This window comes from Colobus angolensis, unplaced genomic scaffold, assembly GCF_000951035.1.
Source record: "Colobus angolensis palliatus isolate OR3802 unplaced genomic scaffold, Cang.pa_1.0 Scaffold2, whole genome shotgun sequence".
NCBI classification, from domain to species: domain Eukaryota; kingdom Metazoa; phylum Chordata; class Mammalia; order Primates; family Cercopithecidae; genus Colobus; species Colobus angolensis.
The window spans coordinates 15,580,368-15,597,102 of NW_012115154.1; the positions used below are offsets into that span (position 1 = coordinate 15,580,368).

General features: G+C 36.8%; 1 protein-coding gene across 2 annotated transcripts in view; it reads left to right on the forward strand.

Moving 5' to 3' along the window:
• Window positions 1-16,735, forward strand: part of CNTNAP2 (contactin associated protein-like 2) — a 2,310,676-nt gene that overhangs the window by 1,187,476 nt on the left and 1,106,465 nt on the right. For both annotated transcript variants that reach the window (XM_011941411.1, XM_011941412.1), the window contains one exon: window positions 2,871-3,020. In XM_011941411.1, the coding sequence (XP_011796801.1) occupies window positions 2,871-3,020 (150 nt within the window). The remainder of the gene's footprint in view (window positions 1-2,870; window positions 3,021-16,735) is intronic.

The window sequence follows — 16,735 nt, forward strand, 5'->3', positions numbered from 1 at the left end:
CAACATGGCACAAGTATACATATGTAACAAACCTGCACGTTATGCACATGTACCCTAGAACTTAAAGTATAATAAAAATAAATAAATAAATAAATAAATAAAACCACAAAAGTAATAAGTATGCTAATAAATGAATGTATAATAAATTTGGTAATGAGCGAAACTATAAGGAAAAATAAAGCTCAGAAAAGAAGGGATGTTGGAAGAGAGGGGAAAATGATATGTGATATAGAATAGCTAGGAAAGACCACCTCTCTGTTAAGATGACATTTGCACAGAGACCTGATGTGAAGGAGCAAAACCATGAAGATAATTCACACAAGGCATTCCAGATGGTTCACATGACACCTCCTAGTTCACCAAAAGAAGGACTTTAGTCAGTACTTCTCATGAGTTCAAAAAGAACAGAAAGCTGTTGTAGGGAATAGTGTGATCCCAATTATACATTTATAAAGATAATACCACTTTGTGGGGAGATTAGACTGTTAGTGCAAAGAGTGAAATCAGAGGAACCATTGGGGGCTATTGAAATACTCTGTGTTCATCTGTTGACGGACACTTAGGTTGCTTCCGAATCTTAGCTGTCGTTAACATTGCTGCAACAAACAGGAGTGCAGATGTCTCTTCGGTGTACTTATTTCCTTCCTTTTGGGTATATACTCAGTAGTCGGATTGCTGGATCATATGGTAGACCAAAGATGATAGTGGGCTCATGTAGCTGTTTGCCTTATTACATTATTTATATTATGCATACTATTATACTATTTGTGCTATTGTATTCACTTGTATGCTAAATTTTATAATTTGGAAAGTCTTTTGCATTAATTACTTTAGAGCAGAGATTTTATATTCTTGATTGAAACAAAATGTGCTCAGTAGCTGGGCGCGGTGGCTCATGCCTGTAATCCCTGCACTTTGGGAGGCCGAGGCAGGTGGATCTAAAGGTCAGGAGTTCAGGACCAGCCTGACTAACATGGTGAAACAATGTCTCTACTAAAAATACATAAATAGCCAGGTGTGGTGGTACACGCCTGTAATCCCAGCTACTTAGGAGGCTGAGGCAGGAGAATCACTTGAACCCAGGAGCCAGGGGTTGCAGTGAGCCGAGATCCCACAATTGCACTCCATTCTAGGAAACAAGAGTGGAATTCCATCTCAAACAAAACAAAAATAAGTGCTCAGTAAGTATTACTAAATTAAAATTTGAAAATCCTAAAAAAAAAAAAAATACCACTTGAGGGGTGATTATGTGTGATAATACTTACTATGATATCAGTAACTACTACAAACACGGGACTATCTTCTAAGCTCCAACAGCCCTTACGTTGTTCTTTAAAATAGTTTTTTCTATTTCTTAGTATAAATCAACTAGTAATGTATGATTTTCCTATAAAGGAGTGCCTGTAGTAAATAGCCTAGGCTTTATGAACTGTATAGTTTCCAGTGCAGCTGACTCTTGCTGTAGGGCACGTGGTACGTAAATAAATGTACTTGGCTACATTCCAATAACATATGGACACTAACATTTGAATTGTATATAACTTTCACATGCCACTAAACATTATTCTTCTTTTTATTTCTTTTCAACCATTTAGAAAAGTAAAAACTATTCTTAGCTCACAGATTATAGAAAAACAGGTGGCAGCAAGCCAGATTTCAGCCACAAACTGGTTTTTCAGATTCCTGATACAAATTATCAGGAGCTTGGAGCCCTAATCTGTGCATCATTGATTTGCTCTCATTCTATTTTTGGATACCTTTATTTGCTAGAGTTCTCTTTCTTTTGTGAAACCGAAGCACGCCCTCATGTAACTTCTACCTATGGATTCTACGTTGTGCCATCTGAAGAAGAATAGCACAAAATGCCCCCAACCACCACCTTGTCATAGCACAGGCCTTCACAGAGTCTATTCTGGCCCTCTGGGTTTTCTCTGCTACTAAGTGTTAAACTCTCCCCAGAAGCTTATGTTTCCTGGCTGCTCTCCCCTTTTTGCTTTTTAATTGTCTGATTATTCTTCATAAAATGAACACAAACTAAACAAAAGGTTTAAGCTACTATCTGCCTAATGGATAATTCAATAGAATTTTTGTTTCCAAAGATCATTGTATCAGGCAACAGTGAAGTGCCATTGTTGGGGATATGCATTCTTGGTTTATTTTGCTGTTGTTTTTTTTTTTAATATCATGTACTCTATTATAAAGATAACTCATTTGTAAATGATCAGATAATCCTATTCTTATTTTCCATGACTATTGGTGGTCAGTTAGTACTTATAGCTGCACATACACATTATTAAATAGTACTTAATTTCTATAAACTATACTCACCAAGTGTGTTTATTGAGAGAGAACAAACTATACAGAAAAATAAAGATTTTCAAAACAAAGACAGACATTAGATAAAAGCTATACATTCATTTTCTTGTCTGAGAATGAGATGTAGCAAAGCTAACCAGAAAATAAATTACTAAGTTAAAATAGTTCATAATTCACTAAGTTAAAATAGCACATAATCATAAAATGTGCTCAGCGGCCGGGTGCGGTGGCTCACACCTGTAATCCCAGCACTTTGGGAGGACAAGGTCATCTAAATGACTTTTTTTCAACCCATTTCTTTCCCTCAGTTCCCAGTGGTATTAATACTGCTTCTCCACGTGGTTGGGTTATATTATGCCTTATTCAGTTAGGTGGAGTATAGAACCACTTATAATGTTAAAGAGACATGAGACATCAGTTTGAATTGTAAGCAACACTGTATTTTCCTGGAGAAAAATACTTTTATTTGTAAAATCCTGATTTGGTGATATTAGAAATTGTGTTCAACTAGGTAATTTTAAGAAAAGAAACAACTTTTACCTTGTACTTACCAGGTTCTGGGTTGAATGATGGACAGTGGCATGAGGTTCGCTTCCTAGCCAAGGAGAATTTTGCTATTCTCACCATCGATGGAGATGAAGCATCAGCAGTTCGAACTAATAGTCCTCTTCAAGTGAAAACCGGCGAGAAGTACTTTTTCGGAGGTAAGAATGCCATTGCCTTTTGGTTACTAATCCATTGCAAAAAAATGAGGTTTCAAAATGAAGTTCGATTATGAAGTATTTATATTTGACTCAACTGACTCAGTAGATCTCAGGATAAAATAAACAAACTCTGATTCCTTTGAGCAAAAAAAAAAAAAAAAAAGTAAAAAAAGAAAAAAAATTTGTTTCTGATGAAGATATTAAGGTGATATCACTATATTCTTTTGGCCCAATTTCAATAATTGAAGTATAACCAAGGAGATTTTAAATTCATCCTCATAATCATCAAAAGTCAGGTCCTTGGATTATTTGCTCGTGACCTATTGCTATGTAACTAATTATCCAAACTTAGTGTCTTCAAACAAACATTTATTATCTCGCAGTTTCTCTGGATCAGGAATTCAGGAGTAATTTAGCTGAGTGAGTCTCTCATGAGGTTGACTTCAAACCATTGGCTGTGGCTGCATCATTTGAAGACTTGTCTGCTTCCAACAGGTCTCACTTACATGGCTGACGGTGCTGGCTAGGATGTCCCAGTTCTCTGTGGCCTCGGATTCTGTAACACCTTCCTTCTTCAAGGAGCCTATCCTGGGAGTGACTGGGCAGAGAAAGAGAGAGGGAAAACAAAAGAAAGAGAGGAGGGGAGGGGAAAGCCAGTAAGTCAGGAAGTTCTCCAGATAAAAAACATAAGTAGTTTTTTAAAAATAATCCAATTTAGCAGTGATATCCCATCACCACTATTATTTTCAGCTTGTGAGAAGTGAGTCGCTAAATCCCATCCACAGTTAAAGGAAGGAGATTTCACAGGGGCATGACTACAAAGAGCCATTGATTCCTGGGTACCATTTTAAAGGTGCCTACCACAGTCTACCTTATAGGAGAAGACATGTGGTCACAAACGTCTTGGTTCTTAAGTAATGAAAACATTAGTAAAAAGAATATTATCTTATGAGAAATTCTACTATGTGAGAAAAAGTGTTGTAGCAAAGACCTGTAATATTTTCTAACTGGAAAAATGTGTCCTGCCAGAAAATGATTTTTTTCATGACTAATAAATTATGAGGACATATTTTATTAAAGTGCTAGGCACATTGTTTAGATCAATACATCTTTTATTAGATTATTGTCTTTCCTGTCCTAAATCATGCAGTGTGAGATGTAAAAAAATAAATCACATTCTTCGAAAAGGCTTTTATTTAAGCTTTAAAATCTATATGTTACATATTTGCCTCTGAAAATGTTTATATTTACATATCTATCATTTGTTTATACTAATAGTTATATATCACTGTCTGTGTATGTATGTATGTGTGTGTGTGTGTGTGTGTGTGCTAGTTCTTAGAGTAAGGTGTCACGAGAGCAGCTACTTTGTTTATCTCGTACCCTGCTATATTCCTCAAGGTCCTAGAAAAAATCCTAGAATGTTGTAGATGAACAATAAATATTTGTGAAAGAATTAGTAAATTATATAAAATAGGCAAGACATCACTTTGTTATGAATTGCCTAGAGAGGGAACAGAGAAGACCCTAGGAGATTTACTGACTTGCCGCTGAGTTTGCAGCTAGCACCTGAATTTCAGTTTCCTGAGTCCTATACCAGGGCATTTCTCCCCATCTAATTAATGACAACTTAGAGACAAACATCATGAACTAGGACTCTCCTTCTTTAATCTTCCATAATCTTTGTTGGAAGTTAAGACTACATGATTTTAAGAAGACTCTCAATAAATATTTGATGAGTAGATGAAAGTCAAACAAGCTTTCTTATGAGTGAATGAACTGGACATATTGATGTGAGGAAAAAAACAACTCAATAGCCAAACCGGTTACCCTCCAAAAAAAAAATTCAGTAAGATTGGCTCATGGCCAACAGTTTTCATTGCTCTGATAGTAAATAGATCCCAGTTGTCAGTGGGAAAGCTACTGATAATATCTACTGATCCCTTGACTGGAATATTTTTGGCCATACATGAGCTCCCTGAATGCCCAAGGCCAGTTTTTATCGATTTCAATCTAGAGGAGTGAGCCAATAGCTGTAACCACACATTCATGGCATAAAGTTTATAGGAGATGAGGTCTTGATGGTGTGCTATTTACTATCAGTTTACAGATTTTGGTTTTCGAGTCCAGCAGTCAGGAGAATATTGACTTTCTCTTGGGTCTGTGGTCTGCCTTTAGGACATATTGTCAGCTAATGATCATGATGCTTGTTTTGTTATATTGTCATTAGCTGAATCCCGAGTGTGTAAGAATCACGAGAAGAACTCGTTGCCATTCCAACTCTCAGGCCCCACCTCTGGAACTTTGAAATTCAAGAGGATGACAAATTAAAGAATTTAAAACTTCAAGTGATTCTGATAAACACAATCTGAGAAACAGAATTATAGATTGACCTTAGCCAATTTCCACACACACCTTTCAGATTCTTTTTGTAAAACATCATCAGTCACTGAAAAGTTTGGGATGCATGAGAATTAGCTACCCTCCTGTTGCTTTGCCCCCAGGGGGCAAAGGAATGGAAGTCACGGGACAAGTTATGATGCGCATAAACACATTTATTAAATGAACAAGTATTACCAAGGAAGCACAACACTGTTAACAAACGTTCTTCTGCAAGCTCAGTGAGGTCCCAGCTCTCCTTGAATACAATGTTTTCTTGAAGCAGCGACGATGAATGGTGGGATTCAGCTACACCCAGAGCTAGTGCTAGGCGACAGAAAGCCTCCTCAGCAAATAATCGCTGGCACAGGATCACTAAGTGATCCTAACTCCAGAAGCATTTCCAAGAACTCAGGTTTCAGGCCTCACCAGAATCTTTCACCATCTTAACACAAGGCTGGGTGTATCTCTCAAAGGTGTTATGCCAAACCACATACCTTTAGTGCCTGTAAGTTCACTATTGAAATCTCCTTTCTAACATTTCATTAACATTTACATTTATGCTATCTAACAGACCGCTAATTTCACCAAAAACCCAGTTTGGTATTAAGTTCATCAGAGGACTTGTTGATTCAGTGAATTAGGTTGATATGAGGAATAAAGAGTGAAAAACTAAGAGTCACCCCCTCTGGGGTGGGTGTACTGCTTCTGCACTAAAACTCTTGATGCCTCTTACTTGTGGATTCCTGATCAGAAGAGGAACTGCCTCTGGATCGCAATTTTAACTAAAACACAAATGCCCACAACTCTATACCGTCTGTGATGGAAATTTTAAAGTAGGATTCAAATATTATAATAAACACATCTTAAGATATACTAGTATAGTGGAAAGGAGAATTGACTTTGTTCTAAAATACAAGCTTTGGAATCCTGCATACCTGATTTTGGATCTGGCTTTATCACTTAATTAGTGGATCCCTTAATACTGTATCTTACTTTCTTCGTCTATTAAATGGCAATAGAATCTGTTTTCTGAACACTGTGTGGCATAAACTTAAACCTGGGATCTGACACTAGGGAATGCTAAATGCTGACTGACTTTCCAATGCATCTTGAGTTTTTCTTTTAACTCTGTGAGAGGCAGAGCCTCACAAGGAACATTGGAGACTTCAGACCATTATGTATTTAATGGCCTCTCACCAACTTTGGCACCACTGAAAGTATTTCTTCCCCCACACTCACTGAAGAAAAGTATTTTTCCTGCTCACTGAAAGCCACAAGAAAAGGCTTTCCTGTCGTCCTACACTCTGTTTTGTTTGCAAACCCTTAAACATGTCCACATTTTGTTTCTTTTGAAGTTAAGTCTCGGTTGCATAGCTTTTTTTGCAGCCCAGGCTGGCTCGTTTCACACCAGTGTGCAATTTTATCTCTGTGCTTACTCCCTGCTAATCCCAGCAAAGTTCTTAGTTCTCCTTTGTAACGTCCATGAACAGATGATGTTTAATCACCAAGAATTCTTTTGCTTTTTTTTTTTTTTCTTGGGAATAAGCAAAGAAAGAGATCCGTTATTTGGGATGTTTCTTCAGCAAAGTCTGTTTTAGCTGCTTTAACGTGTTTTATTTTCCTCCAACTAGAATATTTTTAGATAACACTCCATTGATGTTAATAATCAAAAGAATGTTAAACACAATAATTATATTTACCTACTGACTCTTGACGTGGTAATAAGCTTTCTGATACAGGCTGGAACCCATGGTTATGAGAGAGCAGTACGATTTCTGAATTTCTAAATTTTCTTTGTTTTGGGCATTTTTAATATCTCTTTTGTTTTCATTAAAAGAGAAAGGTGCTATAGGCTGAAGAGGAGAGATAAAAAGCTTCTAGAGCCAGTCTTATTGGAAGGGGAGTTCTAAAGAACTCAGTGGGGAAGGAGGCAGGTTTTAGGAAGGTACCAAAGCAAGTGGTGAAGGCAAGATAAAAAGAGGGCAGTGGAGCTGTCCTGAGTTTGATAGGATTTGTGTTAATAAAGTTTAATAAGAGGGCACATCTTTCCACCTCACCATTATATAGCTGTGTTGGTCAGTTTTGGCTACTAGAACAGAATACTATAGGTTGAGTGGTCTAAACACCAGAAATATGTTTTTCATGGTTCTTGAGGTTGAGAAATCCAAGACCAAGGTATCAAGGTACAGGCAGATTCCATGTCTACTGAGGGCACATAATGAGAAGCTTCAGACAACCATTTTCTTATTGTATGTTCTCATTGGAGAAAAAGAGAGAGAGAGAAAGAGAGCACACACTCTTAAGTCTCTTCTTACGAGCGCACCAATCCCATCATAGGGGTTCCACCCTCATGACCTATTAACCTCCAAAGGCCCCACTTCCTAATACCATCCCACGGGGGCTTAGGGTTTCAATATGTGAATTTGGAGGGACACAAACATATAGTCTATAACAATGGCCTCTCAGTCCTCATTGAAGTAGACCATGAATTTTAAATATTAGGTTGTGCAAAAGTAATTGGGGTTTTTGCCATTGAAAGTAATGGCAAAAACGAACTAACTAGATAGGTATGTAAACATAGATTTGTATCAAGTAGTTATGTTGTAAAATAATTAGGGGATGTGGTTATCAGGCTCCTTAGCTATTTATTATAGGAAAATACCAACAGTCCTTCAAGCGTTTGGCTGCCTGAAAATTTCTTAGTGATAGAATACACTCCATGAAAAGCCTCACAGGTAGTTTTCCAGAAATCCTTGGTTTGGCTCATCCATCACAGGATACAGAACTTTCAGCATCCCATTCAGGATCCACTTGTCAGCCCTGTGAAGTATCCGCTGCCTTGCTTTTGTACCAACAGGAAATCTGTTGCTTAGAAGTTTGTTTTCTAGCCCTTTTTCATTGTTCTCTCCCCCCCCCAAAAAATTGGAATGAGACAAGTTTTATTAAATGATATAAGTTAGACAATGTGTCATTTCAGGAGTGTGAAAAGTGAATCCTAAACGGACTTTTTGGAGGTATGTATTGATTTTCTAGAGATGCCGTATCAAAGTACCATAAACACGGTGGCTTAAAACAGCATAGTTCTAGTCTCTCAACGTTCTAGAGGCTAAAAGTCTAAAATGGAGGTTCAGCAGGATCTTAAGGTCTCTGAAGGGCCCAGGGGAGGATCTTTTCACTTCTCTGGCTTCTGGTGGTTACCAGTAATACTCATTATTCCCTGGCTTCTAGATACCTCCCTCTAGTCTCTGCCTCCATCTTCACATGGTCTTCTCCCTGTTGTATTTCTGCATCCACATTTCCTTCTTCTAATAAGGACATCATTCATGGGATTAGGGATCGATCTAATCATTATCACCTCATCTTAACCTGATTGTATCTGCAAGAACCCTATTTCCCAGTGAGGCCACTTTCATAGGTTTCACAGTTAGGACTTCAATGTATCTCTTTGGAGGTTACAATTTAGCCCATAGTAAGGTATAAGTGATTTATTTTGCAACCACCTCTTATTATAAGTTAGCATACTTCCTAAAGGAGATTCATACTTCTGATTTTGTATTATCCATTCTCAAAGATGGCTCTTATGAAGTTAAAAGTCAAACATACAGTTTGGCAAATGTGAATAACTAAAAGGTAGAGGTATTCAAACAAACAGCACAACAACAAAATTTAAAGTATTGTGCCTAGTGGATACAAATTTACTGGTCATAAGAATTTGATGATCAAATTTCTGAATGTGATTTTGTAACCTCTGAATAGGACCAGGTATAGAATTACAAGGGATCAATTTTAAAAATGTCCAAGGGAATTTCTTGTCCATATGCATCAGAGAGAGTGAGAACTTATCTCTGATAAATATTAGAAAGCTTTGTGTAAAACAAAAAAGTAAATGATAAGAAAATGTATCATTGGTATGGAAGTACATTCTATGTGGAACTAACCAAATGTTGTATCCTTCCATTTGGGTCCTTACACATGTAATGTACAGAGAACACCCAGCTAAGACTTGGGGTCAGCAATCCTCAGAGCAGGATTTTACTTAGGGACAAGGGGAAAGAATCTGCCTTCATTGCTTTGTTTGACCCAAACATCTTCAGAAACAAAGGAATTTGTAACTTGACCTTGATACATAGTGCCGTGGAAACCTACTGCTACCAAACAAATGAAATTATTACAGACTTTACTTGTAGATAGTAATAATACTGGAAATAAAACAACCACACACACACACACAGTGTAATTAAAAGAAGAAAAAAAATCTTAAAGTTGCTCTCATTTTTCCTTAGAATGTAGTGCCCTTTCCAAAATAACATGTATTTAAGAATAAATTAAGCCATCTTGTTGTCATACTGTACTTGTCTTGGAATTTTGTACAATGGGCATCTACTAAACAGTGAAGCATAAGCTTCAAACCATAGAAATATTATGAAGAGTTCCCAGAGAGTTGTTTATGCTAAAGCAGCATGAAAAGTTCAAGAGAACACCAGTGGCACCCCATCAATATACATTAAATCCCTTGCTGGCAGTAAGAAATGTCCTCACATTTAACATATAAATGTTGGACAAGTCGGCTGTCTTATGTGTAAAATCTTCTCATAAGAAATGGCTTCCAGCCAGGCACAGTGGCTCAAGCCTGTAATCTCAGCACTTTGGGAGGCGGAGGTGGGCAGACCACCTTAGGTCAGGCCCTAGCCTGGCCAACATGATGAAACCCTATCTCTGCGAAAAAAAATACAAAAATTAGCCAGTCATGGTGGCACGTGCCTGTAGTCCCAGTTACTTGGGAGGCTGAGGCATGAGAATTGCTTGAACCCGGGAGGCAGAGGTTGCAGTGAGTCGGGATCACACCACTGCACTCCAGCCTGGGTGACAGAGCAAAACTCCGTAACGCCGTCCCACCATCCACCAAAAAAAAAAAAGAAACAAAAAAAAAAGAAAAAAGGAAATGATATGGTTATTTCCTTCAAAGTATAAGTCCTTAAACTCAAACTGTAATTAGATTGTTTGATTTTCTCTTCACTGGCTGAAATAATAGTAAATCTTTTTATCCTTTTTCTAGCCTGCTTTTGCAAATCTTTTTGAATATCCTTTGGCGTTTTCATTCATACTGTCTGTTATAGAACTAAGACCTACCTTCATTCATTTATATCCAAAGAGATTATGGAGCAACTAACAAGTAGTAGAGCTTGGATTAATTAAATCTTTTCTGAAAACCTGGCATTATTGTTCATGCTGAGGTAATGAACAAATCAGGTGAAAAATGCTTGGTCTTGGAAGACTACAATCTAGGTGGGACAGTAAATAAATAACGTTGGTTAAATGAGTGTATTTGGGGAAAAATTAATCAGGGAGGGGATAGGAAGTTCTTGAGAGAGGGGGTTTAGGATTATCTTTAAATGGCCAGAGAAACCTCTGATTAAGAAGATAGCATTTGAGCAAACTCCTCAGAGGAATGAGAACACACATACCATGAGAAGATGGGAGAGAAGAACCCTCTTGGTAGAGGGAGAAGCCAGTGTAACCCGATATCCAGCTGGTGTGTGCAGGGAGTGATTAGGAAAGGGAGTCAGTGTGACTGAAAAAAAGTGAGGTTGGATTGTGAAGAGTCTTTAACAATGACTGAGAAGGTTGGACCGAGTGAATCTAGTTTATTTTAAAATAATCTCTCAGGCTGCTGTTTTGATAAAAGGCTGTAGTTCCATGAGGGAGAACAGTAGAAACTGTTGCAATAACCCAGATGAAAGAAGATCGACTAGATTGTATTAGTGGAGCCAGTGGGTAATGATCCATTCTACATACATATTTGGAGGTCGAGCCAGCAGGACTTGCAGACAGGTGGGATATGGGGTGTAAAAGCCAAAGGGTCAAGGATGATACCAGTCTTCCTGACGAAAAGGCTCATGCCTCCCCTTTCCACTGTTTTACACTTTCTCCCTTATCCTTCCACAATATGAGGTCCATTTCACTGTGTTTCCCTGAAAATGACTTTTGACCTATGCATCCTAAAACCAAGGAATTTGTTGTCTATGTGGTCATAGTTCCACCAATATTAACGGAACCATGGACAGCTCCCTCCGAAACAAAATTCCCAGCATCCTGTCTCTTCTAGTTTCTTTTGATGGGTTCTCAGTCAATTCCTAAATTCCTCAGGTCAAGTCTTGGATGAATGCTCTTTCTGCTGCATCTAGGGTCAAGAATCTACTGATTTAAAACCCGCTATAGTAAATTAAAATTCTAATTTGGCGACCTTGCCATTTAGAAATAAACAAGTAGAGAACCCTGACTTAAAGCTAGGAAGCTGTTATAATAAAAATAGCCTTTAAAAATATTGATTCACAAATAACCTCTCATGCATATACTTCTAGCTTGAAAATGCCACCTAATTGTAATCTTTTCCTTTTGACCTTTGTTCCATCAGTGGTCCAACAATACTGCTGGGGTTGGAGGGGGGTAGGAAATAAACTATTTATCACCCTTTAAAATATAAACTGAAAATTAGCTATCATCTATATTTACATAGTGCTGAATATCCTTCATTAATACTAAAGTACTTGGTTACCCTATCTCACTTTTGTGTAATATGCCTCTCTTTGAAATGCTAATTAGTATTAATGGCAAAAGCCAACTTCTCCTAACCAAATGACTAACAATTTATTAAATTTTAGAGTGAGATGGGAAAATCACAACTTAGAACCTCAGCGATTTCTGTAAATTATTAATGGTTAATTTGGCTTGGCTAATATTATATAATTTGAAATTATGTTTATTTACTGCTTCCAAACGTTTTAGTTAACTGTTTGTTTTCTATTTTTCTTTGTATTTTTAATATTTTCACTCTAGTCCATTATTATTATATGTGATTTTTTTTCCATGTTTTTTCTAGAGGAGTTTGTCCTCCCCTAATTGTAGTGAGTAATCTAGAAACTGTTTCTCAATTAACTTTTTAAACAGGACTTGATTGTACAAAAACAACTATTTGTTCTTGAAAATATTCAAATCAATATTTGCTATTTTATGCAATGTTCCTCATTTTAAAATATATTTTAACTTTTATTTTTGGTTCAGGGGTACATGTAAAGGGTTTTTTACATAACTAAATTATGTGTCATGGGGATTTGATGTACAGATTATTTTATCACCCAGGTTAAAAGCATAGTACCATAGAAGTGGTATTTTTAATAAAAAAAAAATACGTATTTTTCAGCCATCACTTTCTATTAGAATATCAACGAGAAAAAATTTTCAATCTAATTCCCAAAGAACTTTCAGGCTTTTTTTATTTGTTTACCAATTATATACATAAAAGAAAAAAAAGGAATTACAGATTGAAATTGAACATATTAACCTCATCAGAAACTGTTTTTCTGCTTGGAGATTGGAAAGTATTTATCATGTAGCCCAAGGTTCCCAAGACTTTTTTTTATAGCTCCCACAAGTAAAATTTGATTAGAGCTATGTTGTAAACTAATTATCATTACAATTATTGTGATATTCTACATGCCTTTGCCTTTTTCTTGCTCTTACAACTGGCTTGCATTGGAAATATTCAGATTTAAGAAATGATTGTAAGAAGTTTTCAAAGAAAAATATCATAAAATTACAAAAACCCTTTGACTTTCAAGAATTGGCTTAACCCTGTGGCCGTTTACCATCGACAGTCTCTGCTTCCTTTTCTCTTGATACTGATATTGCTCTTTTAAAATCATTAGCCTAAAAGAACATCATGATCTGACTGTGAAAATAATACAGGTAACACTAAAGATATGTAAATTAAATACTATTTTGTATGTGAATTTTTTAGCAAATATCATCTATATCTAAAATGCTCTTAAGTAGAGAAATTACTGGCCAAATTTTTTAAACGGTAATGCCTTATGTATCTGGTGCAAATATGTGATAGGTGTAAAGTGGTTACTTGGGAAGCATAAACATGTCTACAGTTTATCCTGTAAAGTTGATTTTACAGTGCTTTAACAAAAGGAAAAAGAAATCCTTAAATGTATCCTTCATTTTTCATGAGTAATCAGTGTTAAAAAAAATTCAAAGATACATGTTAAAAGCGTAGTAAGGAAGACTTTATTCAGGACCATTGCAATAGATACAGGGACCACTGCAATGGAATTTTGCAGCAAGGGAAAGAGAATGGGCTCAACTCCAAGTGTAGGAAGGACAAGCGGGAATTTATAGCCAAAAAGCAACGTTGGGTCAGTAGATAGAAAATTACTACAAAGAAACAATCCAAAGGTACAGGGATTTCTAGCTAAATCCACCTGATCAGAATTCTTGCTGAAAACAGGCTGGGGTGATCAGACATCATCTGTGGGTTGGTACAGGAGGAACATGGTCAGATGTCAAGGATGATGAGATACTGAGAACGATCAGCTATTGAGGATGGGGAGTTCTGGCTAAACTGCCTTCGCAGGGTTCTTTTGCTAAAACTGGATTTTACAAGAGAGTAAACAGATGGGCCTAGGAGGAAGTTCAGAGCCTGATTAAAGTTGGGTAAAGAAAAGAATCTTCACCGTGTGTCAGTTCAGGTACTCTAAGAAGCAGAGGTCAAGACAGAATCGGACAATCAAGAGATTTATTGGGGAAGTACTTCTAAAGGAAAAAGGTTAAAGAGGAGCTCTGACATTCAGGAATGGTGAAAGGAAAGAAAGAGTGCGTGGGTAGAGCCCCAGATGGTTGCACAGCTGAGGCAATATTGGCCAGTTTCTAGCAAAAACTGTCTGTTGGAATCCTGTGTCAGAAAGAAATGGCCTGGCTCTCGTACTCCTGCTGTGTTCAGACTGAGGGCAGTCCAGGCAGCGTGGCCTCAGCTGGTAAGCATCTGTGGACCCTATTTAGAGCGGCAACTCTGACCTCAGGCAGGACGGGAAGTGTGACCAGGGCCCTTCCTTAGTGGCCACAAGTCATTTGGTAATGACACAAAAAAGTAATGCATAAAGGTGGTTGCAGAAAGTTATTTTAAGGCACTTCTTTACAAAACAGAAAGAAGTTTGTGGGTTTTTTGTTTTTCCAACAATGTTGCTATGTTTATTTGCATATCTAATACTCTGTGACTGAACAAGTAGGTAGAGGAGATGAATGTAGCATACTTACTTTTTTTAATTGCTGAAAATTCAAATAATATTCTTATATGTGTAAAAACAAACAGAATGGGATCCCGTGCCTGTAACTGTGCTGGTCTGTCATTGCTTATTTTGTCTGCTTGTCTGTTTTGTTTCTCCTTTAGGCCATCAATTATTTATATGTAAATTTAATTATTAAATTTATTATTATTTACATGCCTCTCTTTTAACTAAAAAGTTGTTTCTGGTTCTGTGGCTTTTGTTGAGTTTTTAAAAAGATCGGATTTTAAAATAAACTAGTTTTTCTTGTTTGGTTTACTCATGTAGTAATTAAAAAGAACTTTTGCTGAACTCACCCCTCCTTTTATTTTTAATTTCTCTTTCTTCTTTGGGTTTCCTTTGTCCATCCCAGCAACCAGCTATTTCTCAAGTAATTAAAAATTATTTTCTACTCCTCATGGGAATTTTATAGTAATAAGAAATTTTGTAAGAGTTTTTGGCCTTCAAGACCCTAAAAATGGTTGAATATCTCATGGGGAAATTTGAAGTCTTTTTAGGTATAATGTATGGGAGTGAGGGTCTGGGAATTTAGGCCAAAGACTTTCTTAGTAACATATAATTCTGTCTACTTCAGAAGTTAGCCTTAAAATTACATTGTCTTTAATACTTTTCCAATCAAAAAAATCCCAAAGCCTCTTTGATATGTAGATCTTTCGATCTCATTCACTGTAGTTAAATACCATTAGTGCCAAAGTTACCATGGCACCATTCCTCTATAGAACTTAATCTGTAATAACAAGTAAGTTCACTACAATTGGGAAGAGAGACCTTCTCTGTTTTCAGAGACCCTTTAGATCGGTGTGCAAATATAAAATTTGAATAAAGATGTTCTCTACCAGCATTTGACTGCATGGTATTACTTCCAGGAGAAGCTACATGCCTCAAAAAATCAGCAATAAAACAAAATCTTTTAATACCTTCAGAACTTTTCCTATTATCTATGGGCTATTGAACAAAGAGATGGACTCAAGGATTCAATAAGTATATATGATTTTAGGTTCAATATTTCACAGAAAAGAATATTTGAAGGGCAGAAAATACATGTAAAGGGTGAATTGCCCCTAGTAAATACATAGTCAATGTTATATGTAGAAAAAAATGTTGAAAGATCAAAAGAAGGAAAAAATTCAGTTGGGCTTTAGGGTGGAAATGCAAGCTATCAGGCTGAATGAAGCAGACAGGTAATAACCACTATGTACAAGCTTAGAAGAAATAGAAGCAGTTCTACTATTTGCTAGTCTAGTGCAAAAGTTGATTTGAAGACCAACCGGTAGAGATTTTGTGTATTTGCTAAGATAATGCATGTTTTATACCAGGCTCTCACAGTTTTATGTCCTTAAGAAACTTCTAGGGTGCTTTACAAAACAAACAAAAGTCTTCGATTGCCTTCTTAGTAAAATTGTGATTCCGTAGATATGAGGTTGGGCCCAGAAATATACATTTTAAACAGACAGGTGATTTTTCTTTTTTTCTTATTTTATTGGCCAAGAAATCATATGCTATAAAATTCACCATTTAAAGTGAATAATTTGGTGATACTCAGTATATTCACAGAGTCTTGTAACTGTCACCACAGTCTAATTTTCGATCATTTTCATGACCCAAATAGAACCCCAAAACTATTAGAAGTCACTCTGAATTCTTCCACAAAACCCCAAATCGTAGGCAACCACAGATCTACTACTTCCTGTCTCTATGAATTTGTTTATGCTGGACTTTTTTTTTAAAAGACGGAGTCTCGCTCTGTCACCCAGGGTGGAGTGCAGTGGCTTGATCGTGGCTCACCACAAGCTGCACCTCGCAGATTCACGCCATTCTCCTGCCTCAGCCTCCCGAGTAGCTGGGACTACAGGCGTCCTCCACCTCGCCTGGCTAACTTTTTGTATGTTTAGTAAAGACAGGGTTTCACCATGTTAGCCAGGATGGTCTCGATCTCCTGACCTTGTGATCTGCCCGCCTCGTCCTCCCAAATTGTTGGGATTACAGTCTGGAACCACCACACCCATCCTTATTCTGGACATTTTATATAAATTGAATTGCATAAAAAATTATCTTTTATGATGGGCTTCTTTTGTTTAGCATAATGTTTTCAACTTTTATTCAACTGTAGTTTATTCAATTCATGTATCAGTACTTTATCCCTATTTATTGTCAAATATTTATATATTATAATATTTATATTATATATTGTAACATTTATATTTA